This window comes from Papilio machaon, chromosome W (genome assembly GCF_912999745.1).
Source record: "Papilio machaon chromosome W, ilPapMach1.1, whole genome shotgun sequence".
Classification (NCBI taxonomy): Eukaryota; Metazoa; Arthropoda; class Insecta; order Lepidoptera; family Papilionidae; genus Papilio; species Papilio machaon.
The window spans coordinates 4,954,136-4,980,363 of record NC_060015.1 but is presented as its reverse complement, the minus strand read 5'-3'; the positions used below and the strand labels follow the sequence as shown (position 1 = coordinate 4,980,363).

Here is a 26,228-nt window from a genome sequence, read left to right as displayed (position 1 = left end):
TATCGTTTTCTTTGATACTTGACGACACGATGTTCTTCAATTGAACGACAGTGGTGATCAGATTCTCGGAACGGTTCTCCGGCAATCCCGTTATTTCAATATTATTTTGTCGTGATTGCTGTTCTACGTGGGCGAGTCTCGACGATAAATCCTGAATTGTCGACCGCAATACTCTGTTTTCGTCCTCTAACTTCGAATAGTGATCTTTGCTCAAGTTTATTTCAGTTTGAAGGACGTCACACACACTACTTATAGCTGCCACTCTCTCCCCGATTTCGCGAAGATAAGCAAGGTCTTTCGTCAAATCCGCGAATTTCTTTTCGAATTTCTCAAACTGTCGAGCCACAGTAGATTCGATTGCTTGTAAGATATCGGTGGCAATAGGTGATGTTTGTGCCGAGCTTGTATTCTCGTCAGTGACAGTTTGTGGGGTGCGTGACTTTTTGGACGAGCACGCCGGGCATACCCATTCGCGGGGTGCTTTATTTGAACGTGCCAAGCGCACACATTCACGATGATATTGAGAATCGCATTTACTGCAGACAATTATGTCTGTCCCCGTAGTTGGTAAGAACTTGCCACATCCTCCGCACTTTGCCATTACGAAATTACTACAGTTTAAATACAGTGGATTTAATTAAACTAATTACAGGCTAGGCTACACTTAAGTGGTACGAAAAACAATATAAGTTAATGGGAACATTGAAATGTATGTATCAATTCTAGCAAAAAAATTAATAAACTAAACTAGTAATAAATATTATCAGTTACAATTTAGAAGGGAAAAAAAATACAACATACAAAAATAATAGCTCAAGTTAGTTTAAACCAAAACACACAAAAAAAAAAAACAAAAAAAAAGCAAACAAAAAGATAGCTGCTTCCCGGACGCGAACCGCCGCACTCGCCGCTGCGTACTAAGTTACGGCAGTGATGTTACTGCCGTTGAGCCACGACTGTACTGAGCGATACGTCGAATTACAAATAAGGTTGGCAGAAGTTGTTCCTCGACGACGTGACTTGCAGATTTGAAGTAAACGTTTTAAGTTACACCCACAAAATTCACGCCGGAGCACAAGAGATTAACTATTTTTCACCACACCAGTCCTGTAGCTATCTCCTTACAAACGTTAGGTTCGGCAAATAAACGCACTGAATTACTGTTTTTCTGATGTTTATTATTACGTTTGAACGTTTGAATTTACGGATTTTGCTGCAGTTAAGTGAAGCGCCTTTAATTGGGAATAAACTGATTTCTTGCCGTTTTCATCACAAACCACAACAACACAAGTCGCACTGAGAGTATTGAGCCACACTGTACGGTTTATTTATAGATTGTTTGAGTTTGACTATTTAAACGGTTTAATTAAGCGCAGCGCGATGCGACGTCTGCGCCCGCGCCATTACCCCGTTTACCATTACTTGACAGGAATTAATAAAAAAGAAAGACAACTCTTCTTAACTATTGTCACTACAAATTATATATAACATATCAATTTAACATTATTTATGACGTAGATTTTTTGTTTTTATACTTAGCTGTCAAAATTTTAATAAAGAATAAAGATTTTGATCCAAAGATTAAATATATATATCTGTGGTCATAGATCAGACAATGAAAAGTACATTTTTGCTTAGTATGATTTAATATAGGTATAATCGCCAATAATGCTCTTTCATTTGTTCATATACATACATTTCCTTAATTTAAAAATATATGAAACTAGCTTTTACCCGCGACTCCGTCCGCGCGGAATAATAAAATAGAAAACGGGGTAAAAAAATATCCTATGTCCGTTTCCTGGTTCTAAGCTACCTGCCCACCAATTTTCAGTCAAATCGATTCAGCCGTTCTTGAGTTATAAATAGTGTAACTAACACGACTTTCGTTTATATATTAGGTCCTTACATATGAAATTGGCGTTTTGTATGGGAGGAACAAAAAGTCGAATATTTTTTAATATAATATATTTAATTAATCAAAGTATGAACCATTATTTTCTATGCACTTTTGCCATCTCATAGGTAATTCATTGATCCCTTTACTAAAAAAAACAGTCGGACGGGAATCAATAAAATCTTTGAAGGCGATTTGGACTGCCCCATCGGAGTTGAATTTTTTCCCTTGCAAGAAGTTATCCAAATTTCGAAAAAAATGGTAATCTGTTGGAGCAAGGTCCGGGGAGTACGGAGGATGTCTTAGACTTTCCAATTGAAGCTCTTCTAATTTAGTAGCTGTCTGTTGCGCAGTGTGTGGTCTAGCGTTGTCGTGAAGCAGCAGTGGCGTGGAGCGATTGACCAGCCTAGGTTGTTTAGCCGCTAGCTTTTCCATCATGGTTTGCAATTGCTGACAATAGACATCAGCCGTAATAGTCTGGCCAGATTTGAGAAAACTGTAATGAACAATACCGGCACTAGTCCACCAAACGCTTAAAAGTAACTTTTTTGGGGTTAATTTTCGCTTGGGGCAGGATTTGGCTGGCTGGGGTGCGGTGGCCGGTGACCTCCTCGTGGTGCACCCTGGAAACTCCCCACCTTATGTGGGGAGGCTAACAACTGGCCGGGAGGGAGATAGGGTCTGCGGGGCTAAACCGGACAGGGCTACCCATACCGGGAAGGCCCGCGGACACTATGGGGCTCTTGCCGGGTCCTGCGTTTAGCGCAGGCCCTGGACGGGGTCCAAGCACGCCCACCGGGCGGTGCTGGGCGCGACGTGCACCGAGGTGCCGCCGTGCGGAGTGGAGGGGTGTTTTCCCGCGGGGCTATGCCGGACAGGGCCTCCCATACCGGACAGGCCCGCGGGGAACACCAGGGGATCCTCAGGGGTCGGAGGATGGCGGCCTTGTAGGCCGCGCGTCATGGGGACCACACCCCGTATTAAAGGCGGTTTCCGGTGTCCGACAACACTGGAAAACGGTATGAAATGGCAAGCTTCAAAACTGACATACCCCAGGAGGGTACCTCCGGCATCGCCGGAGGAGAATCCCTCCCCGCGGCCTCGGCCTCGGGCAGCCCCGCGTATTCTGGGGGGGCAAAGACTGCTGTGGATACACGACGACTTTGGCAACGGATATGGACATCGAAGCAAGCGAAAGGAACATAGTTTTAAGGGAAGAAGTTTTAAGAGTGGAGGATAACGGGGGCTCGAGCACACCGACGCAGAGTGGGAGTGGTCAGTGGCTAGAGTCTCTCGCAAACAGCGGGCGCACGCTGAGGGTCATGCTGACGCGCTGCGACTCGCTTGTAATGGACAGGGGCGCTACGGCGTCCAACACCGATTTCGACTCGGACTCATCGGCCGCCAGCTACATGTCGGTCGTGTCCGGAGAGTCCAACAGAAGGGCCTACCTCAAAAGAGGAAGGGGCCCTTCTGACCCGGAGGAGACAAATGGCGCTGCTCCCGCCAAGGGGGCGGCCCACAAATCAAAACGAGGACGGGGCCGGCCCCTTAGTTCGGAATTAGCCGAGGCCGAGGTGGCCGCGTCGCTACGCACAGCGAGAGAGGCAAGGGCCTCCATACCATCCGGCCCGGCTCATCTCTCGCTGGTGGAAACCGAGGAGGACCAGACAAGTGTCGCCCTCAACAAATGCGTGGAGGCGTCACTTAAGACAATCTTGGACGTGGCAACCAAGTCCACCAACATAAAGGGGACGTTGGTGAAAGCGCTGAAGGAGGGGTCGGCAAACATCAAGGCCGCCGTCTCTCAACTAAGAGAGCGGACGATGTCGGAGGAGGTGGCGCGGCTGGAAGCAGCAAACGCGCGCCTCCAAAGAGACATGGAGGAGCTACGGCGCGAACTCAAGGACATCGACAAGTGCCGACCTGCCCAGCCTGGCGAAGCAGATATCCGGCAGTTGCTGGATGAAGTATCGCGTGCCAACGTGGAAAAGTTTGGCACCATACTCAACGCCAGGCTGGCAGGACTGGAGGATCGTCTCCTCCCTGAACCGCGGCGCCGGCCCCCGCTGGCGGCGGACAGGAGAGCGGAAGATGACGCTGCCCCCGCTTCACTCCCTAAGGCGAAACAGGGGGCGAAGAAGAAGGGACCAGCCAAAGAGCCCCTCCCCACAACATTAGGCACCGGGGCCCAAGTTCGGGTGTCTACTTCGGCGACGGCCCCAGGCGAGGCTCCGCCCAAAAAGAAAAAGAAGAAGAAGAAGAAGCAGCCGAGCCTGGCCGCTAAAGAGGCCGCACAGGCGAGGGACAAGTCTGCCCCTACGCACGCCGAAGCCCCGTGGACTACGGTAGTGGCCCGCGGGGCCAAGAAAGCGGCCAAGAAGGCGTCCAAGGGGCCGGACAAGACTCGCCCCCCCGAAAGACCGAAGGCCAAACTGCGGGCCCCAAAGACCGCGGCGGTCACTCTCACTCTCGCTCCGGGAGCAGAGGAGAGTGGCGCTACGTATGCCACGGTCTTAGCCGAGGCGAAGAGCCGCATAAACCTCGCGGAACTCGGCATCGCCACCGTCAAGTTCCGCAGGGCGGCCACGGGCGCCCGAATCTTGGAGGTGGGGGGCGAAGCAGCCCCGGAAAAGGCCGACTCTCTGGCCGCTAAGCTCAGGGAGGTGCTCGGCCCGGAGAAGGTCAGGATCGGCCGGCCGGTGAAATGCGCCGAAGTGCGCATCACTGGCCTCGACGACTCTGTCACCGCGGCCGAGGTCGTGGAGTCGGTGGCCAGAGAGGGTGGCTACGCGGCCGAAGCTATAAGGTCGGTCAAGCTCGCCTTCGGCCCGAGGGGGGATGGCTTCCTCTGGCTGAGCGTGCCGGTGGCGGCCGCCAAAAAGGTGACCGACGCCGGTCGCGTGAGGGTCGGCTGGACCTCGGCCAGAGTGGTGCTGCTCGCCCCGCGGCCGACGCGGTGCTTCCGCTGCCTCGAGACGGGGCACATGGGTGCCAAGTGCCAGTGTGAGGTGGACCGCAGCAAGTTGTGTTTCCGCTGCGGAAAGCCGGATCACCGGGCGCGGGACTGTTTGGCAGACCCGAACTGCCCCGTCTGTGAGGCGGCGGGCAAACCGACGGGCCACTCGATCGGCGGCTACGGCTGCGTCACCGCCGGGCAGAAGTCGGCGCGCAGAGAGAGGGGTGCGCCTAAGCGATGGACTCGGCGCAAGGCCAAGAAGGCCGGAGTGGAGCGGATGGACACCAGTTCGTAAATGGACACCATCCGACTCCTACAATGTAACATCAACCACTGCGCCCGAGCACAGGACCTGTTGGCCCAAACCATGGCGCAGTGGTTGATAAATGTAGTGGTGGTTGCCGACCCGTACGTCATCCCCTCTCGGGACGACTGGGCGGGTGATGTCGGCAACCTGGTGGCCATCTCCGCTCCGGCCCGCGGCGGCTCCCCCCCTCTCCGAAAGGTAGCGAGAGGCACGGGAAGCGTGCTCGTGGACGTCGGAGGAGTGGCCATACTGGGGGTGTACTTCCCACCCAGCTGGCCCCTCGCCGACTTAGAGCGCGCCCTCGCAGAGGTGCAGGCGCTCACGGCGCGGGTCTCCCACCTCCCCGTGATCGTCGCGGGGAGGTGGGACGTGAGACGAGGGGGGAAGAGCTGGAGGACTGGGCGGCCGCGTCGGGGCTGATGCTCCTCAATAGAGGAAGGGAGCTGACCTGCGTGCGCCAGCAGGAGGGATCCATTGTGGACCTCTCCTTCGCCTCCCCGGCCTTGGTGCCTAAAATCTGTTAATGGAAGGTCGAGGTGGATGTGGAGCCGTTATCGGATCATCGTTATATTCGATTCGACCTCTCCACTTCCGCCTCGGCCACGACGAACTCGCCACGCACCACGGCTGGGGACGGCCCGCGCTGAGTGCTGGGGCGCCTGGATAGAGAGATGGCAAAGGAGGCGGCTATAGTCGCAAGCTGGGCAGCCGACTCTGATCCCGTCGATTCCGCCGAGGACGTGAACGCGGAAGCGGACCGGCTGGGCGAGTTGCTGGCCAACGTCTGCGACTCGTCTATGCCGAGGGCCCAACCGTTCCGTCCGCGTCGGCGGAGTGTACTGGTGGCGTCCCGAGCTGCGCGAGCTGCGACGGGCGTGTGTGGCGTCGCGTCGCCGGTACACTCGCTGCCGAAGGCGTCGAGTCCGGGATCAGAGCATGGAGGAGGAGCTGTACCAGGCGTACAGAGCCGACTGCCTCGCTCTCCAGGTCGCCATTGCGAAGGCCAAGCAGGGAGCGTGGGAGGAGTGGCTCCAAACGCTGGAGGAGGACCCGTGGGGCAGACCGTACCGAGCGGTGCGGAAGAAGCTTCGACCCTGGGCTCCACCCATAACAACTACCATGGAGCCACAGTTGGCGAAGGAAGTGGTCGGGGCTCTCTTTCCGCACCGAGTAGGGTCTGCCTTGCCGGCGGAGGAGGAAGGAGAGGCGGTCAACGATGAGGTGGAGCCGGTGTCCGAACAGGAGGTGATGGACGCCGCCGTAAAGCTCCGCCTCAAGAAGACCGCCCCCGGGATGGACGGTGTGCCTGGTCGGGTACTATACCTGACGCTTCCCGAGCTCGGGGGGCGGATAAGGGCCCTTTTTACCAGCTGCCTTGAGAAGGGCCGGTTCCCCAGCTCGTGGAAGGAAGGTAGGCTCGTCCTTCTAAAGAAGGATGACCGCCCGCCCGACCAGGCATCGGCGTATCGGCCGATTGTGTTGCTCAGCGAGCCGAGTAAACTCTTCGAGCGCGTGCTCGTTGCTCGTCTCGCCGAGCACATAAATCTGAGCGACGCGCAATTCGGATTCCGCTGTGGCCGGTGGACCATCGACGCGGTGTCACGACTCAAGGGCCTAGCCGAGGAGGTAGTCGCACAGGGCGGCGTGTTGGTGGCTGTGTCGTTGGATATTTCAAACGCCTTCAACACGCTGCCCTGGACGGCGGGGATGGAGGCACTGCAGCACTTCCGTGTTCCGGGCCACCTGCAAAGGCTGATCCGGGACTATTTTATCGGAAGGGCTGTGGTGTTCCCCACGAGAGACGGCTGGGCCCGACGGGCCATGTCGTGCGGTGTTCCACAGGGATCGGTCTTAGGACCGGACCTTCCAAACCTGGGCGGCCCTGGAGGGGCATGCCGCCGCCTCTATATGGGGGTGGTGAGGTCGATGGCGCTGTACGGGGCGCCCATATGGTCGGAATCCCTCAGCGCCCGTAACCGCATCCTGCTGCGACGTCCGCAGCGGGTGATGGCGCTGAGAGTGGCTCGGGCGTACCGTACGGCGTCATACGAGGCGGCGTGCCTGATCGCCGGTAGCCCGCCGTGGGCACTCGAGGCCGAGGTCCTCGCGGCGGTCTATCGGCGATTGAAGGAGAGTGACCTCCGCCCGCATCCGTCGGAGGTCAAGCAGTGGAGGGAGGAGGCTCGCGACGACCTCTTCCGGAGGTGGGCGGAGGAGCTGGAGTCCCCGGGACCGAGCCGGCAGTTGGTGGCGGCGATCCGGCCCGTCCTGCGGGAGTGGGTGGAGTGCCGCCACAGGGCCCCCAACTACCACCTCACTCAGATGCTCACCGGGCACGGATGCTTCGGGGCGTATCTGTGTGGGGTGGTGAAAAGGGAGCCCACCGCGGACTGCCACCACTGCGGCACCGGAGAGGTGGACACGGCGCAACACACGCGCGAGGCATACCCAGCGTGGGCGGAGCAGCGCGTCGCCGTGTCCTCGGTCCTTGGGACGGACCTCTCCTTGCCTGTCATGGCAGCTGCTATGGCAGACAGGGAGGAGGTATGGAAGGCGGTCTCCTCTTTCAGCGTCGAGGTTATGACGCTGAAAGAAGCGGCGGAGCGAGCGCGGGAAGACGCCGTCGACTCGCTCCCGATCCGCCGCAGGAGACCGGGGCGGCGCCGTCGGGCGCACCTTGTGGCGCTAGACAGGGCGCCGCCGTGAGGGACCCGCGGGCGGCGAATAGGGGTTCGCCGCCTGCCTCGCAAGGGTCCCGTGCTATAGGACTCCCCACGTGTTCCGGGGAGTCCTCGGCGAAGGTCGACGGCGCCTTCTGCTGAAGGCGTCGTCGCGGAAGCAGGGCCCGCCGCATCTCCACGTGGCGGGCAATCCGCAGACGGGGTCGTGGTGGTGTGCTATTGCGTTCCCACGGCCCCATCACAAGCGGAGAAGGTGGAACACCGTTGGGTTTTGGTGAGTATACCTGGCGCCCCTATTGGCGCCGGGGGAGCCTCACATAACCGCCCGCCCCCCCGAAGGGCGGGCGGTATGCTTAACACATTTCCCAACGTTAAAAAAAAAAAAAAAGGATTTGGCTGGCTGGCCAGGATCCAACCATTGCGCTGAGCGCTTCCGATTATCGTAAAGAACCCATTTTTCATCACAGGTAATGATTCGGTTTAGAATACCTTCATTATTGTGCCGGTTTAGTAATGTAACGCAACAGTCGACGAGCGTTTGCCGGTTTGCTTCAGTCAATTCGTGAGGTATCCACCTTTCAAGCTTTTTAATCTTCCCAATTTGCTTCAAGTGAATTAAAACGGTTTTATCACTAACATCGCAGCCTGCAGCTAACTCGGACGTGGTTTACGATGGATCCGCTTCCACAATAGCCTTCAACTCTTCATTATCAACTTGAGTCTCAGGCCGTCCACGGGGCTTGTTCTGCAGATCGAAATTTCCAGAACGAAAACGTTGGAAACAAAAACGAACTGTGTTTTCTTTTGCAACACGACCGCCATACACATCATTCACCCTTCGAGTCGTTTCCGCAGCACTAGTGCCACGGCGGAACTCGTACTCGTAAATAATGCGATATTTTAAGTTTTCCATTTTGTAAAATGAGTGACGCAAACAGAAAAAAACAGAAGAAAAAAAAACAAATGAATGACGGTCATCGAACCACAAATACATGAGTCTATAGCTGTACAAATTTGAATTTGGAATTCCTTACCAAAGAGGAGAAATTCGTGAAAGTGGCCAGTACGAAAAACGCCAATTTCATATGTAAGGACCTAAAATATAGATAAGATTTCATATAATTAGATTTCTTAATAATTTAATTGCTTGTCCTGTAAAGTAATAAAATTGCATTTATCATATTCTGATCTATGGCCACAGATATTCATAACGCTATTTTTTGTCACCAGTTTTAATTCTTTTTTAAATATTAGATAGAAAAAAAAATATTCCATTCCCCTTCCCATCATTTCTTTGTAAAACAAGTGTGGGAAGAGAATGTGGACTAAAATATGTCCTCCAGCAATAACACTCATCAGATTGTACTCGGAATGACTTCCACTTGACGGCTGTCTTCTGTGTGGTTGTTGTATTGCAGCAATCGAGTTGAAACATTTTCAGTTTTTGAATTTAAAAAGAATATATTTTTTATTCCCCGCGACTCCGTCCGCGCGGAATAAAAAATAGAAAACGGGGTAAAAATTATCCTATGTCCGTTTCCTGGTTCTAAGCTACCTGCCTACCAATTTTCAGTCAAATCGATTCAGCCGTTCTTGAGTTATAAATAGTGTAACTAACACAACTTTCTTTTATATATATAAATTAAGAACATTTATACAGTGGTAGATCCCGCAACAATAATATTTGTTGGGTGAACGAATTGGCCTCGCTCAGTGCAATACTACAAGCAAACAGAAGACTAGCGTGAAGTGGAAGCAATTCCATCTACAGTCTGATGAGTGTGGTGCCGGAGACCTAATTTTAGTACTCTTTTCCTTCCCATCTCTTTTCTTATAAGGATGGGAAGGTGTGGTGGATTTGATGGAGGAGGAGATACATAGGAAGTTAAACTCTTTTTGTGCGTCCCCTTCTCCGTTGATTAAGTTAGGCAAAGCATTTGCATTTGTAGATGTCTATAGGCAACGGTCGCCTCACTAATGTGGCGAATCCAGGTGGCCGTTTGCTCCTTTTTCACCTTTTGATATAAAAAAAAAACTTGAGAGGTGTCAAGGGACACCCGGATGGAACGAAGTTCCTTTCTATTAATTGGTGAAGGAACCAATGTTTATTCTATGAATAAAAAATATAGTCTTCACAAGAAGTACATTTTTTTTCTATGAATTTTCGTTATCAATGGGGGAGGCCTACGTCCAGCAGTGGACAAATACAGGCTGACAATGATGATGATGAGGATGACTGTCACGTCGTTGCCATGGTGAAGTAGCGCTCATTCGTCGTTAACATACTTACTATAGCAAAAAGTGTCGTGACAACTTTTCGTAAGAATTTTTTCCGTCTAGCCCCCTTTCACAACGCGCGATAAGGAACTTCGTTCCAAAAAACAAACAGACAAATATTAGGTCCTTACATATGAAATTGGCGTTTTTCGTACTGGCCACTTTAATCACGAATTTCTCCTCTTTGGTAAGGAATTCCAAATTCAAATTTGTACAGCTATAGACTCATGTATTTGTGGTTCGATGACCGTCATTCATTTGTTTTTTTTTCTTCTATTTTTTTCTGTTTGCGTCACTCATTTTACAAAATGGAAAACTTAAAATATCGCATTATTTACGAGTACGAGTTCCGCCGTGGCACTAGTGCTGCGGAAACGACTCGAAGGGTGAATGTTGTGTATGGCGGTCGTGTTGCAAAAGAAAACACAGTTCGTTTTTGTTTCCAACGTTTTCGTTCTGGAAATTTCGATCTGCAGAACAAGCCCCGTGGACGGCCTAAGACTCAAGTTGATAATGAAGAGTTGAAGGCTATTGTGGAAGCGGATCCATCGCAAACCACGTCCGAGTTAGCTGCAGGCTGCGATGTTAGTGATAAAACTGTTTTAATTCACTTGAAGCAAATTGGTAAGATTAAAAAGCTTGAAAGTTGGGTACCTCACGAATTGGCTGAAGCAAACCGGCAAACGCGCGTCGACTGTTGCGTTACATTACTAAACCGGCACAATAATGAAGGTATTTTAAACCGAATCATTACCTGTGATGAAAAATGGGTTCTTTACGATAATCGGAAGCGCTCAGCGCAATGGTTGGATCCTGGCCAGCCAGCCAAATCCTTTTTTTTTTTTTTTTTTTTTGTACGAGGGGAAATGCAGTTACGCACCCCTGCGCCGGGCCTGTATGTGCAGTGGCGCAGGGAGTGTGGGACTCGCCTAAAGTCGTTCGGCCATACCCACTAAAACCCCTCGGGCCCTCCATTCCGCCTTGTGGCTGGGTCACGGGAACACTTGCGCAATCTTCCGCGACCCAGCCGGCGTTGCCCACTCGGACTCTCCTCTTGTGGGGACAAAGATGTAGGGAGTCCCCACAACGCACGTCTTAAGGCGCACCCAATGCTAGGGAGCGCCTTACACCCGAAGGTTTGGCGGGCGATAGGGCAATAGGCCGTCCATCGCCCGGAGCTCTTCCATTAGGGAGGCAGACGGCGGGTATGCGCCTGCCGCCTGCGCCCATCGCGTCGACGGCGAAGAGGGTCCGCGGTTGCGTCCTCCTCCCGCAGTCGTTCCGCCGCCTCCTTCAGCGCCATCACCTCCTCGCAGAAGGAGGCGACAGCGTTCCAGGAGCTCTCGCTACCCACCATCGCGTTGACGACAGCGGGCAGCGAGAGGTCCATCCCGATTTCTGCCACGAGTGCGGCGCGCTGGACCGACCAGTGCACACACGACTCCAGGGTGTGCTGGGCCGAGTCCTCAGCGTGGCCGCACTCATGGCACCTCGCACTGGGCTCTCGCCGCGCAATCCGGCACAGATACGCCCCGAAACAACCATGTCCCGAGAGTACCTGCACCAGACGGAACGAGAGAGCCCCGTGCTTCCGACCCGTCCAGAGCTCGAGGACGGGCCGGATCGCCTCAATGGTGCGTTGGCCGGCGGACGCCGTAAGCAGCCGCTCCCGCCATTCGGTGACGAGCTGCGCCTCCGCCGCCCGCCGCCACGCACTCTCCTGATCCGGGGGAGGGATCTCCCCCCGGGATCGGGCATCCACTCTCCGCCAGTAGGCGCCGGAGAGCACCTCCGCGTCTAAGTCCCATGGCGGCGTCCCCGCCAGCACACAGGCCGCGTCGCACGACACGGTGCGATAGCCACGACTTACTCTGACCGCCATGACCCTCTGCGGCTTTCGCAGCAGGGCTCGAGTCCGGGAGAGAGTATCCGCCCAGATAGGTGCGCCGTAAAGCGCCATCGACCGCACCACGCCTGTGTACAGGCGGCGACACCGCGAGCCCGGGCCGCCCAAGTTTGGCAGGAGCCGGCTAAGGGCCCCAGCCGCCCCCATGAGCTTCGGGACGAGACGCCGGAAGTGCTCTTAGAATTTCCATCGGCTATCGAGGACGAGTCCGAGGTATTTCATAGTACCCCCGACGCTGATGGAAATTCCGCCCACCATGACCGCGGACTGGGTTGGAGGTGCTCGTCGAGGCCCGTAGAAATACATGGCCTCAGACTTGTGCAATGCAACCTCCAAACCCAGGCGACGAATTCTGGCCACCGTTATGGCCAAGCCAGCCGTGGCCCTGCATCGGGCCTCCCTGTGGGTGCTGCCCCGCGCCGTCACCAAGGTGTCGTCGGCATAACAGACGACTTCGACGCCGCTCGGGAGGGGCAGGCGCAGCACCCAGTCGTACCCGATGTTCCACAGGAGCGGCCCGAGAACCGACCCCTGCGGAACACCGCACGACGTAGCCTACTGAGACCAGCCGACGCTGGTTGGGTACGCGACCGATCGCTCGGAGAGGTAGGCCGCGACGATCCTCCTGAGGTACGGCGGGAAACCGTGGTATCCCAGCGCCTCCCTGATGGTTTCCCAGGGCAGGGTGTTGAAGGCGTTGGAAATGTCTAAAGACACCGCCAACAGCACCTCACCCCGGGACTCGGCGTCCTCCGCAAGGGTCCTCACCCGCGCAACGGCGTCAAGGGTGGACCTGCCAGTGCGGAAGCCGAATTGGTTGGCGCTGAGATTCGGCCCCACCCTCTCCAGATGCTGGACGAGACGAGCGGCAACGACACGCTCAAAGAGCTTGCTGATCTCGTCCAGCAGAACGATCGGTCGGTACGCCGACGGCTCGTGGGCCGGACGTCCATCCTTTTTGAGCAGGACCAGTTTCCCCTTCTTCCACTCACTCGGGAACTGGCCCCGCTCCAAGCAGGCCTGGAAAAGTGCCCGAATCCACGGTTCGAGCGGCTCCAGCGCTAGAACCCAGGCGCAACCGGGCACACCGTCGGGGCCGGGGGCAGTGTTTTTAGCGCGCATGCGCAACACCGCCGCCCTCAGCTCTTCCTCCGTTACCGGCGGTGCACCTGAATCCGCTCCTCCCTCTACAGTAGGGTCAGCCATTTCCGGCGCCACGAAACCGGCAGCTGCTGGCGGGAACAGGCCAGCGACCACCGTATCGACTTCATGAGGCTGAAGACTCTGGGTGATGGGGGGACCCCTAGACCGGAGCTTTCGCCGCACGGCCTTGTAGGGCCTCCCGAATGGATCGATATCCAGAGTCTTCAGCATCTCGTCATTCGCCCTGTCCTTCGCCGCGCCGATCGCCGCCCGCAGGGCCTGGATCTCACTTCTGTAGAGGGAGTAGAGCCGCTCTTCTTCCGTCGGGTCCCGACGCCTCCGCCGACGGTAGCGGGTGTACCGGCGTCTCGCCGCCACGCAAGAACCGCGCAGCAGCGTGAGCTCGGCGGTCCACCAGTACACCGGCTTTTTGGAGGGGACGGAACGGACCCTCGGCATGGCCCCGTCGCAAATACGCGACATGTATGCACCCAACCGCGCCGCCTCCTGACCGACCTCGACCACAGACTCTCGGGGCGCGGAGAACCACGCCTCCACGAGAGCGACCTCGACCAGGAAATCCCGGTCCATCTGCGACAGCGACCAGCGTGGGCCCTCTCCGCTCGGGGGCCGGCCTGGGACTGGGCTCGGGTTGGACGGGGACGCGGAGATGTCGAACCTCACGTACCGGTGGTCCGATAGCGTCTCCACGTCCTCGACCACCCGCCAGCCACGAACACGGCGTGCCAGGACGGCATCGGCGAAGGTGACGTCAACAATGGAGCCGCCCTGACGCCGCACGCACGTGTTGACCGACCCCTGGTTAAGGACCACGAGTCCGGTCTCCACCGCCCAATCTTCCAACTCCCGGCCTCGCGGATCTGTCGCCGGGCACCCCCAAGCCGAGGATTTAGCGTTGAGGTCCCCCGCGACGAGCACCCGGGCGGAGCGACTTCCGCCCATCAGGACGCCGACCTCAGAAAGAAAAGACTCAAAGTCGGCGAGACTCCGATTCGGCGAGAAGTACACTCCGACCACCATGATGTCGCCGACGAGGGCCGAAACGTATCCCCGGCCTCGGACCACGTCCGCGAAGGCCGGAGAGCCTGCGATGGACCGGGATGTTATGGCCACCAGCCCGTCTGCGTCTCCCACCCAATCGTCCCCAGCTGGGACCCGGTATGGCTCGGCCACCACCGCCACGTGGATGTTCCACTCCGCCATGCTCTGGAACAGAAGGTCCTGAGCTCTGGCGGAGTGATTGATGTTGGCTTGGAGGAGGTTGAGGGCCATTATTCCACGACCATAGCAACCTCCTCGGCCTGCGGCGGTGCCGCCTGTAGGGGTGAGGCAGTGGGCTGTCCGACCGTCGGGTTCTGACCGTCCCCACCTCCCTTCTTACTTCTCTTCCCCTTGGGTGGGGAGACGCAGGCTTTGTTGCCGACTCGGTGCTCCGCCGGCATGCCGGCCGCAGCGCAGACCACGCAGTGAGGCGCAGCAGTGCATCCGCGGGCCTTGTGCCCTGGTTGACCGCACCGGAAACAGAGTCCGGAGCGGTCCACCCCCTGGCACTGGCCGGATAGGTGCCCGGGAGCCAGGCACCTGAAGCATCTCATTGGCCGGGCATCCAGCACCCTAGCCTGGGCGGACACCCAGCCCACCAGAAGACGACCAGCGGACACAATCTTTTTCGCAGCCGCGACGGGACACTGGACAACCACTGATCCCAGTCCGTCGCGGCCGGTGGACATCACGCCGGCCCGCAGCTGCTCGGCGGGGCACCCTCCCACTGCAGCAATCGCGGCGACCACCTCGGCATCAGTGGTAGAGTCGTCTAAGCCTGACACCCGCAGGGCCACCGACTTAGTAGGCCGGGAGACGCGGACGACTTCACCATCTAGGACCTCCCGCAGCCTTTGGGCCAGGGAGTCCGCCTTCTCGCCACTGGAGGCGCCTGGGAACTCAAAAATGCGACCCCCGTTGGCAGCCTTCCGAAGGCGAACGCCCTGAGCTCCAAGCTCGGCCGGGTTAATCCTCTCCTTTGCCGAGGCAATGACACTTGCGTAGGTGGCTCCCCGTTCTGACGCGCCCGGCTGCAGCGTGATGACCACCGCAGACGACCGGGGCGCGTGGAGTTAGGCGGCACCAGCCTTCTCCTTTTGACGCCTTTTGGGCCCCACCTTTATCCACTCACCAACCGCGGGCTGCGACTGCTGCTGCCCGGGTGGTGAGTTCTTTTTCTTGTTCTTCCTCCTCTTTCTCCTTCTCTTGCTCTTCCCCTTTTCCGCAGTAGCGGGTGAAGGGGCGCTCGTGCCCTGTGTCTCGGGCCGGCTCTGGGCGGGGCCCGGCGGGCGCTGCGATGGCGCAGCGGGAGCCTTCCGTTGGGTGCCGCTGGTGCCTGGCTGGGCTGGCACTTTCTGCGGCGCCTGCCTGGCCGCACCCTGGTCTTTTCCTTTAGCGGGCACCGTCGGCTGCCCCGCAAGCTTGGCAGCGTACGAGCTCCCGTCCCTCTTCTTATCGGCCGCGAGAGGCGGCCGCAGGTTCCTCTCCGGGAGGAGTCTGTCCTCAAGCGAGGCCAGGCGGGCGTTCATCATGCCTCCGACCTGGACCATTACTGCGCGACAGATCTCCTCCACGGAGGACGTCTCGTTAGGTGTTTGTGGGGGCCGTGATGCGGGGACGGCCTTCACTGTCGTATCCGGGTAAGAGGAGACTGCGGAACCCCGTTTCCGCAGATCCTCCTTTATAGCTGCTAACTCCTTATGGAGTGCATCCATCTCGGCCCGCAGGCGGGCGTTGTCCGCCTGGAGCTGGCATGTCTCCTCCGATAGTGTGCGGGCCCCGAGGACTTCCACGGCTTCCTTGATTGATACCGCAGCGTCCTTCAGGGCTCGCACAAAGTTTCCCTTCAAATTGGAGGACTTGGACGCCACCCTCTCAATGATAGCCAAGTCCTCCTGCACCTGCTCTTGGAGCTGCGCGGCACACCTCTCTCCCGTCCTATCGTCAGGTCGGGGAAACAACGCAGACCGCGTCTCGCGCCGGAAGCGAGCGAGCTCAGCTTCTTTCTCTAGATCTTCCTCCTTTTGTTTGGCGCGAGCCTTGGCTGCGGCCCTCTTCTCTTGTTGGCGCCACCTTGCCGTCACTGGGGACGCCGTCCGTTCCTCATCCGTGGACCCCTCACTGAGGCGGGGCCGTTTGGCGCCGAGCATCGCTGCCATGGCATCCGAAACCGGCCCCCTTTCGGCAGCGACGGTGACGCTGCAGTCCGAATCGGACGCTGCTCCACCATCACACTCCATCCTGTCACTTCTTGTCTTTGCATTCGACGTATCGCTGGGTGCCGCGATCGGAATGCGCTCCAGCCGCACTCTCACCTCTTTTAGTTCGACGCCATCCACTGATGGACGCCTCGTCACCTCCGAATCCAGATCGCGTGCAATCGTTGCCATTATTCTTGCCTGAGTCGTCGTATTGGAAAAGCAGTCCTTGCCCCCCCCAGAATACGCGGGGCAGCCCGCGGCCGAGGCCACGGGGAGGGATTCTCCCCTGGCAGTGCCGGAGGTACCCTCCTGGGGTAGTATGTTTTGTAGGCTTGCCATCTCATACTTTGTCCAGTGTTATCGGACACCGGAAACCGCCTTTAGGTAGCAGGGTGAGGTCCCCCTTCCATCAACGCACGACCTACAAGGCCGCCATCCACCGACCAAAGTCCTCTGCAGTTTAGCGTGCTGCCGCACAACGTCGTTTTGCCCAATAGGGAGGCCGGGTTGACCAACCCTATCGCGCCGAGGGCCTTGAAGACCCACCATCCTCCGACCCCTAAGGGTCCACTGGTGTTTCCCGCGGGCCTGTCCGGTATGGGAGGCCCTATCCGGCATAGCCCCGCGGAAGAACACCCCTCCACTCCGCACGACGGCACCTCGGTGCACGCCGCGCCCAGCACCGCCCAATGGGCGTGTACTCCTCCTCCGGGTAATTTTTAGAGAGGTTTTCTTCCTCGCGACCCCACGCTCAGTGCGCAGGGCCCCCGGTCCGCTCAGTGCGGATTACGGTTTGCTTGGCGTCCACCGATCATAAAGACCAGTGGACGGCCAAGTGTGGTGTTGCCACCGGGTAATTTTTTAGAGAGGTTTTCTTCCTCGCAGCCCCGCGCTCAGTGCGCAGGGCCCCCGGTCCGCTCAGTGCGGATTACGGGTAATCCGACGGTGGCCGAAGCCCTCGCCCACCGGTCAAAGACCGGCGGACCCGCCATCGGGATAGCGCATCGCTGCGCTCCACCCGTCTAGTGTTTGGTTCGCGGGGCGAAAAAAGCCCTACCCCAGCAATATGCCGGGGCGTTCCCCTATCCACTACCCGGGGACGCGCCACGTCGGAGTTCACCTCTCCGCCCACTCGGACAACCGAGCAGGTCCGTGGCCAGCCAAATCCTGCCCCAAGCGAAAATTAACCCCAAAAAAGTAACTTGTAAGCGTTTGGTGGACTAGTGCCGGTATTGTTCATTACAGTTTTCTCAAATCTGGCCAGACTATTACGGCTGATGTCTATTGTCAGCAATTGCAAACCATGATGGAAAACCTAGCGGCTAAACAACCTAGGCTGGTCAATCGCTCCACGCCACTGCTGCTTCACGACAACGCTAGACCACACACTACGCAACAGACGGCTACTAAATTAGAAGAGCTTCAATTGGAAAGTCTAAGACATCCTCCGTACTCCCCGGACCTTGCTCCAACAGATTACCATTTTTTTCGAAATTTGGATAACTTCTTGCAAGGGAAAAAATTCAACTCCGATGGGGCAGTCCAAATCGCCTTCAAAGATTTTATTGATTCCCGTCCGACTGGTTTTTTTTAGTAAAGGGATCAATGAATTACCTATGAGATGGCAAAAGTGCATAGAAAATAATGGTTCATACTTTGATTAATTAAATCCTTACTAATATCCTTACTAATATTATAAATGCGAAAGTAACTCTGTCTGTCTGTCTGTCTGTCTCGCTTTCACGCAAAAACTACTGAACCGATTTAAATGAAATTTTGTACACAGATAGTCTAGAGCCTGAGGATGGACATAGGCTACATTTTAACGCGAAAAAGGGGTTGTAAGGGGTTGAAAGTGGGGGTGAAAGTTTGTATGGAATTATCGTCATTTTTACAGGTAGAAGATTGAAACTTATTTTCAAGGCTGCTAATTTGATAAAGATAAATTTGAAATTAAATTTTTGTAAAAATTTTACCCCCAAGGGTGCTAAATAACAATAGGGGATGAAATTTTGTTTGTCAATATATTCGGTTTTGATGAATGTTTTGTTTAATAAGTTTTGCTGTTACAATTACCAATATTTAGTATAGAGCCTGAGGAAGGACATAGGCTACATTTTAACGCGTAAAAGGCGTTGTAAGGGGTTGAAAGTGGGGGTGAAAGTTTGTATGGAATTATGGTCATTTTTACAGTTAGAACTTGAATCTTATTTTTAAGGCAGCTAATTTGATATAAATAATTATGAAATTAATTTTTTTTTAAATTTTACCCCCAAGGGAGCTAAATAACAATAGGGGATGAAAATTTGTTTGGCAATATGTGAGGTTTTGTTGAATATTTTCTTTAATATGTTTTGCTATTACCCTTACCAATATTTAGTCTAGAGCCTGAGGTAGGACATAGGGCACATTTTAACACGAAAAAGGGTTTGCAAGGGGTTGAACGTGGGGGTGAAAGTTTGTATGGAATTATGGTCATTTTTACAGTTAGAACTTGAATATTATTTTTAAGGCAGCTAATTTGATATAAATAATTATGAAATTAATTTTTTGTAAAAATTTTACCCCCACGGGTGCTAAATAACAATAGGGGATGAAAATTTGTTTGGCAATATGTGAGGTTTTGGTGAATGTTTTGTTTAATATTTTTTGCTTTTACCCTTACCAATATTTAGTTTAGAGCCCGAGAAAGGACATAGACTACTTTTCAACGCGAAAAAGGGTTTTTAATGGGTTGAAAGTGGGCGTGGAAATTTGTATGGAAGTATCGTCATTTTTACAGTTACAAGTTTAAAACTTATTTTTGTGGCTGCTAATTTGATATAAATAAATATGAAATTCAACGTTTCAAAAAATATTACTTTCAAGGATGCTAAATAAAAATAGGGGATGAAATTTTGTTTGGGAATATTTTAGACATTTGGCGCGGTCCTGGCACACCTCTCTCTATGTTCTTCTACATCCATACATCAAATCATAGCACGTCGGTTAAGTAAAATAATTAGCCTAAAAAAATTCTATCCGAAGACAGAATTTTACGCGGACGAAGTCGCGGGCACAGCTAGTATATTATATTAAAAAATATTCGACTTTTTGTTCCTCCCATACAAAACGCCAATTTCATATGTAAGGACCTAATATATTGTTAATATACATTTTAATTTTTTTAGGACGATAAATCAACTTCAATGGCAGAAATAAAATTAATAAGTCAGCCTAAGACTAAAGAACTAGAATATACAGATCTGTCTTGAAAAATATATTGTGAAGTGAAGTGAAATTGTGCTAGTTATTTAAGAATTGACAATTTTAAAGTGTTACAATCACAATGTCCCTGTAATGGATTGACAATAAAGGAAATTAAAATTTTGCAACATGGCAATACTGAATGCGAACTGTCAAATTATTTGACAAAGGCTTTTTTGTTACTTTTTCCTATAATAAGTTATGAAAAGCATCAAACAAATTAGTAAATCTTGTCTGGTCGTTTGTCTGCCGACTTTTGCATGACAATTGAGCCCTTCGTACACAAGGCTACCTAAATCTTGTGAAACCCGGCGATTTTAGTCGCTAAGCGACTTACGCAATACAATATAGAGGTTCGTTCTTTAGTCGCTAAAGGCAGTTGCTCGCCACCTGATTTTAAGTCGTAATTTTTAAAATTTCGGAACAAATTTATTCAGTTGACATGTTTTTTTTTTTGTATTTATTTAAAAACAACTGCATAGCATCCTTACAGTACGCAACCAATTTGACACTATACATACTAGTTTACACGATAACATTTATAATAACAGTAAAAACACATAACAATGGCAAATAAAACAAAAAACAAAAACAAAAAAATACATAGATAAACAGTGCAAGAATATATCAACGCGTAACTACACATCAATATTATTAATCAATAATCAATAAATTTAACATTCAAACGTCTTCCACACATCTGTAGGCAGCCTCTGTGAATTTCGGTTCGCTGCAACTGAATATATCTATATCCCTAGATACGATATTAAGAAGCCGTATAGCCCGCACTATAGGAGCATTTTCCAATAGATTCGTCCTAGCGGTGGGCTCGAGAAACAATGGCGGGCGGCGGCGCACCTGAACCACGCAGTCAGGGACACGCAGGCGCAGCGCTGCTAGCACGGCTAGCTGGCATACCGCGCCGCGCAGGACGCGCCACACGCTGCGCACGAGGGTCACGTCCCGACGCACTCGCAACGTGCTGTATCCGACCATACCATTCACAAATAAACTCGGATACATTAGGGAACGTACCCATACTACGTGACCCGTTTAGGGGGGGGGGCGGAGTCTTTAAAATACTACGGTCAGTCACGGGAGGGGGGGGGGGGTGGTTCAGCTTTTTGTCACGTAGTCGATTTTAATGAGAGAAATCTCGTATTTTTTCGACCTATATTCGAATATAGCGCGGTGTTTAGCGCTTTGTAAACTCACAGTTGGTGCATGGTGGTGCAGTGGACAACCTGTCTCGCGTGCGACCTCTGCGGATTCTATCCAGGAGGCTACAAGAAGTTTTATGTGTTTTGGAAGTCGAAGACGAGTATGAGTCAAATTATTTTTTTTTCAATGTTTGCCTGTGAAATGATTAAAAATCATAATTATGAATTACTACGTGAAAACTAAAGGGGGAGGGGGGGGGTCTTGGCATATACTATGAATGGTCACCGAGGGGAGGGAGGGGTCGAAAAATCTTAAAAAATAGGTCACGTAGTATGGGTATGTTCCCTTAACGGGAAGCAAGGATAAACTGCTTGTAATACAGGAACCGCGTAAACTTATTTTGAATTCTTTCTACCATCAGACTGTATTTTTTTTCATGGGGACTCCAAATGGAACTGTAGAAATAATACGATTTGAGTAAAATATTAAAACGGTTTATTGTTAACAAAAGTAATTATACATGACAGACACACGCGTTATAAAAGGTAAGAGGAGATGACGTCACGACGGTGTTGCTAGTAATAAAGATGGGCGTTGTTTAAATTCTTCCAACATCCTCTCTTACACATAAGCCCATCTTGGATGCACAGAGAACCAGTTTTGAGTGCGTCGTGGCTTTCGTTAGGACATCTGCGACCATCATGTCCGTTTGAACGTAGCGAACGTCGATGACCCCTCCAAGCACCTTGTCACGAACAAAATGATGCCTCACATCAATGTGCTTCGTCCTGGAATGATAACCATCAGAACCTGAAAGTTTAATAGAACTCTGGTTATCACTGTAAATAACCATGGCTTCATTCTTCAAGTGTGGCCAAAAACTCTCTTGAAATTGCTTTAGCCATAAGGCTTCTTGTACGCATGACGACAACGACATATACTCTGCCTCAGTCGTAGACAGTGCAACTGTGGGCTGCCGCTTCGAGTTCCAGCTGATTGTTCCTCCCTGAAACAGAAATGTGTAGCCAGTGCAGGAACGTCGATCATCCCCTGAACTCGCCCAGTCTGAGTCGCAATAACCATGAGTCATTGTTTCTGCTGGTGTTTGCTTATAAGTCAGTCTATAATCTTGAGTCCCCTTCAAGTAGCGCATGACCCGTTTCAGGGCAAGCCAATGCTGCATTTCAGGCTTGCTATTGTATTTGCTTAACATATTAATAACAAAGCTAATGTCTGGCCTTGTTACTTGTGAAACATACAATAAACATCCAATTATCTCTTGATAAGGAATATCAGTTAATATTTTAACTTCCTCAGAATTTTCTTTCTCATAAAACTTTGTATTTACATCCATTGGAGACTTGACTGTCTTACAATCTGACATACCATATTTCTGTAATACTTCCATTATATATTTTCTCTGGTCTAAGTATATTATTCCATTCTTTCTGTCTCGTTCTATATGTATTCCAATGCAGTAACATAAGTCTCCAATATCTTTCATTTTAAACTTTTTATGCAATTCTGCTTTTACATGAATTTTCATATTTTGATTGTTTGTAAATATTAATATATCATCTACATAAATAGCCATAAAGATCATGTTTCTATCATCCTCAATTTTGTAGTATATACAGGGATCTAATTTAGTCTGTGATAAACCCATCTCTTTCAGTGTGGAATCAAGCTTCTTATTCCACTGCCTGCTCGCTTGTTTTAGTCCATACAAAGATTTCTTGAGTCTACATACTTTGTCACTACTCTCATATAGAGGTGGCTGCTTCATATAAATTTCCTCTTCTATGTCGCCTTGCAGAAAAGCTGATACCGCATCCATTTGACATATATCTAAATCATATTTTACCGCCAAAGCGAACAAGTATCTTAGAGATACAAGTCTAACAACTGGTGAAAAACTTTCAGTGTAGTCGATTCCAGGCTGTTAGTTTATAATCGATATTTACTCTATGATCAATAATGTAAACGAACTATCGATTCATTGATCTATGATCTATTCAATTATCTATTACTTTTGTAAAAGATGGCGAGTCGCTAATAAAATTTCGAACAAGTAACAGCGTTTCTCTTCTCAAGATCCAACATAACCACATCCAACCAACATAGTGGCCTCATCGAGCCGAATATTCAGCGTTTTATTCAAAATTAGAAAAATTGGTAGAAAATATGGATAACGTAGAACAATTATTAACAGTGCTCCAAGACATACGCCAACACATTACCCGAATTTACGAGAACTTCAAGAAGACTCCAAAAAGTCGTCTGACCGAAGGATATGTTGAAACCAAAATGTCGATCTTACAAGAATACTGGGTCGCCTTCACAAATAATCATAACAGCTTAATAAGGATAGTAACGAAAGAACAAAGAAAATCATTGGAGTATTTCAAGAACGAAGTATTCGTCGACTGCGAAGAGACCTACATTCAAGGTAAAGCAGCTATGAAAGATTTTCTTCAGCCAGCACATCCCCAAAGCAGCAGCATACCAGCTATCGGCAGCCCACTAAGTATGAAGCAGCAGGTAAAATTACCAAATATAGAAGTACCCACATTCGCCGGTAATTATGAAGACTGGCCAACATTCCAAGACCTTTTTATCTCCCTCATTCACAAGAACGATGGAATTAGTAAAGTACAAAAACTACAATATTTAAAATTGAGTGTCAGCGGGGAAGCAGAATATTTACTTAAACATATACAAGTAACGGAGGACAACTACGATCAAGCCTGGGAGGTGTTGAGGCAGCGATATAACAATAAACGTCTCATTGTAACATCTATTTTAAGGAAATTATTTAACCAGAAAAAGTTGCAGAGTCCATCGGTGAGTCATATAAAAGCTTTACTTGATACCACTAACCAATGCCTCCATAGCCTTAATAATTTAAACATTAATACAGACCAATGGGACCCTCTAATTGTTTATATAATTACCAATAAATTAGATCTAGAGTCACAAAAGGGATGGGAAGAACATGTAAGCAAGGAAGTTTCCGGAGATCTACCTACATTTTCAATTTTTAAAAAAGTTTCTAGAAATTAAATTTAGAACGCTCGAATTATTACAATCATCTACAAAGGAGAAAAATACAGTCCACGCATTTCACACTACAACAAATTTCAAAGCATGTGTTTTATGTAAAGAACATCATGCACTTTGTCACTGCAAAAGTTTTGGAAAAATGGATCTACAAAAGAGAAGAGAATATATCAATCAGAATAACATCTGTTACAACTGTTTAATTCCAGGACATCCTGTCAAATATTGTCGATCATCTAGCACTTGCAGGATTTGTCACAAACGGCATCACACGCTTCTTCATCATTCACCCACAGCGAGTACCCAAGGTAACATTGCAAATCATTCTCAACCTACGGTTTTAAATGCAAATGTTGAAGAAACACCAATTCAAATTAATACAGTAGCGACTTCACAATCAAATACAACATACAATAAAACAGTTTTATTAGGGACGGCAATAGTAGCTGTACAAAGCGAGGATGGATACACAACTGTTTTAAGAGCATTAATCGATCCAGGTTCACAAGGTTGTTTAATAAGCGAGCAAGCTGCTCAATTGTTAAAGGCAAAGAGATATTCAACAAAAGGAAACATCATCGGGGTGGGATCAGTAAAGTCAAGGATAAATGAATCAATTCAAATTGAAGTAAGCTCCAGATTTATGAAAGATTTTAGCATCAAAATAAAGGCATTTGTGATTTTCAGGCAACTTACTTCAAGAATACCAAACACAACATTGCAATACAGCGACTGGCCCCACATACAAGGACTTGAGTTAGCCGATCCAAGTTTCAATATTTCAAGATCTGTAGACCTACTGTTGGGAGTAGATGTATATTCACAAATAATACTGAGTGAGGTTATAAGAGGCCCACCGGGAACACCATGTGCTCAAAACACCACATTAGGTTATATAATTTTTGGAACAATAGATGATAGCTTACAATCAACCCAAGAAAATATTATAGTTATGCATCAAATTACAAACCTAGATGATATGTTAAAATCACTATGGGAAATAGATACAACTTCTAAAAGAAAATTAACGCAAGATGAACAAATTTGTGAAGAATTATTTCAGAATACAACATCAAGAAGTAGCAATGGCAGATACATTGTACAATTACCTTTCAAAACAGACAAGCCTAAATCCATGGAAGGAAATAGTCGAGAGATAGCATTGAGAAGATTCAAACAATTAGAAAGCAAATTAGAAAAGTCACCAGGTCTTAAACAAAAATATAATAAAGTTGCTCCAGTGAAAACAATATCCCTACCTCGTCTCGAGTTATGTGGTGCAGTCCTACTATCAAAATTATTACACCATGTAACCAATGCAATGAGAATACCATCAAATCAAGTTTATGCATGGACAGACTCTTCAGTTGTGTTAGCATGGCTGCGAGGAGAACCAAACAGATGGAAACCATTTGTCGCTAATCGAGTAGTGGAGATATTGGACAACATCAACAACAGTCAATGGTATCATGTTAAGTCTCAGGCGAACCCGGCAGATGTTGCCTCAAGAGGTTGCAGTGTCGATGAACTTCAAAACGATACTTTATGGTGGAATGGCCCTTCATGGCTTCTACAAAAGACAATAACATTTTCAAGACTTAACATTGTATCAACTCATCTAGAGAAGAAATCTGTACAAGTTTGTTTAAATACCATGGAAACTGAAGATAACTATTCAAATAAATTTTTAGATTTTGATAATTTTGACACACTAGAAGAACTTCAAAAAATAATTGTTTACAACAGAAGAATTAAATCAAGCTTTATTAATCTGTATAAAAAAGGATCAGAGCGAACATTTCAGTGATGACATAAGAAATATTATGATGTATGAATATGTCAAACCAAACAGTCACCTTAAAACTTTGAACCCTTTTCTTGACAAAGAAAGAGTTATCAGAGTTGGAGGAAGATTGCGTCATGCAAACTTAAGTGAAGACAGTAAACATCCAATTATACTCGACTCCAAGTCTAAACTTACCGCACTTATTGTAGCTGATGCACACAGAAAAACTTTACATGGTGGATTGCAACTCATGCTTTCATATTTGAGAACGAAATATTGGATTATAAGAGCAAAAAGCATTGTTAAATCACATATTTTTAAATGCTTAATTTGTGCAAAACTTCGAGCCAAAACAAGAAGTCAACTCATGGGTGATCTACCGAGTCAGCGAGTAACTCCATCACGACCTTTTCTCAACAGCGGCGTAGATTTCGCGGGACCATTCAACATCCTCATGTCCAAGGGCAAGGGCATTCGCACAAGCAAGGCTTACATTGCTATATTTATTTGTTTATCTACAAAGGCTATACACCTAGAATTGG

At 50.3% G+C, this 26,228-nt stretch overlaps 3 protein-coding genes across 3 annotated transcripts; 2 read left to right on the top strand and 1 right to left on the bottom strand.

Moving 5' to 3' along the window:
• The first annotated feature begins 3,072 nt into the window (after positions 1–3,072).
• LOC123722967 (recombination repair protein 1-like) lies at positions 3,073–5,151 on the top strand. The gene has a single exon (XM_045685515.1). The coding sequence runs from the start codon at positions 3,073–3,075 to the stop codon at positions 5,149–5,151; it is 2,079 nt and encodes a 692-aa protein (XP_045541471.1).
• A 9,311-nt stretch (positions 5,152–14,462) lies between these two features.
• LOC123722965 lies at positions 14,463–16,772 on the bottom strand. The gene is made up of 2 exons (XM_045685514.1): positions 15,321–16,772; positions 14,463–15,209 (listed from the first exon to the last, which is right to left on the bottom strand). The coding sequence occupies exons 1-2, from the start codon at positions 16,770–16,772 to the stop codon at positions 14,463–14,465; spliced, it is 2,199 nt and encodes a 732-aa protein (XP_045541470.1).
• Positions 16,773–22,787: 6,015 nt separating this feature from the next.
• Positions 22,788–25,492, top strand: LOC123723354. Its single transcript, XM_045685935.1, has 3 exons — positions 22,788–23,684; positions 24,110–24,208; positions 24,588–25,492. The coding sequence occupies exons 1-3, from the start codon at positions 23,025–23,027 to the stop codon at positions 24,654–24,656; spliced, it is 828 nt and encodes a 275-aa protein (XP_045541891.1). The 5' UTR covers positions 22,788–23,024; the 3' UTR covers positions 24,657–25,492.
• The last annotated feature ends 736 nt before the right edge of the window (positions 25,493–26,228 follow it).

Excerpts from the sequence above, each read along its gene's own strand:
- LOC123723354 (XM_045685935.1), top strand. The coding sequence starts at position 23,025 with ATGGATAACGTAGAACAATTATTAACAGTGCTCCAAGACATACGCCAA. Across the intron at positions 23,685-24,109 it reads AAAAGTTGCAGAGTCCATCG|GACATCCTGTCAAATATTGT; the intron begins GTGAGTCATATA and ends GTTTAATTCCAG. Across the intron at positions 24,209-24,587 it reads ACCCACAGCGAGTACCCAAG|GCAACTTACTTCAAGAATAC; the intron begins GTAACATTGCAA and ends TGTGATTTTCAG.
- LOC123722967 (XM_045685515.1), top strand. The coding sequence starts at position 3,073 with ATGGACATCGAAGCAAGCGAAAGGAACATAGTTTTAAGGGAAGAAGTT.
- LOC123722965 (XM_045685514.1), bottom strand. The coding sequence starts at position 16,772 with ATGGCAAGCCTACAAAACATACTACCCCAGGAGGGTACCTCCGGCACT. Across the intron at positions 15,210-15,320 it reads AAAGGCGTCAAAAGGAGAAG|GAGAGGATTAACCCGGCCGA; the intron begins GCTGGTGCCGCC and ends GCCTCGGCAAAG.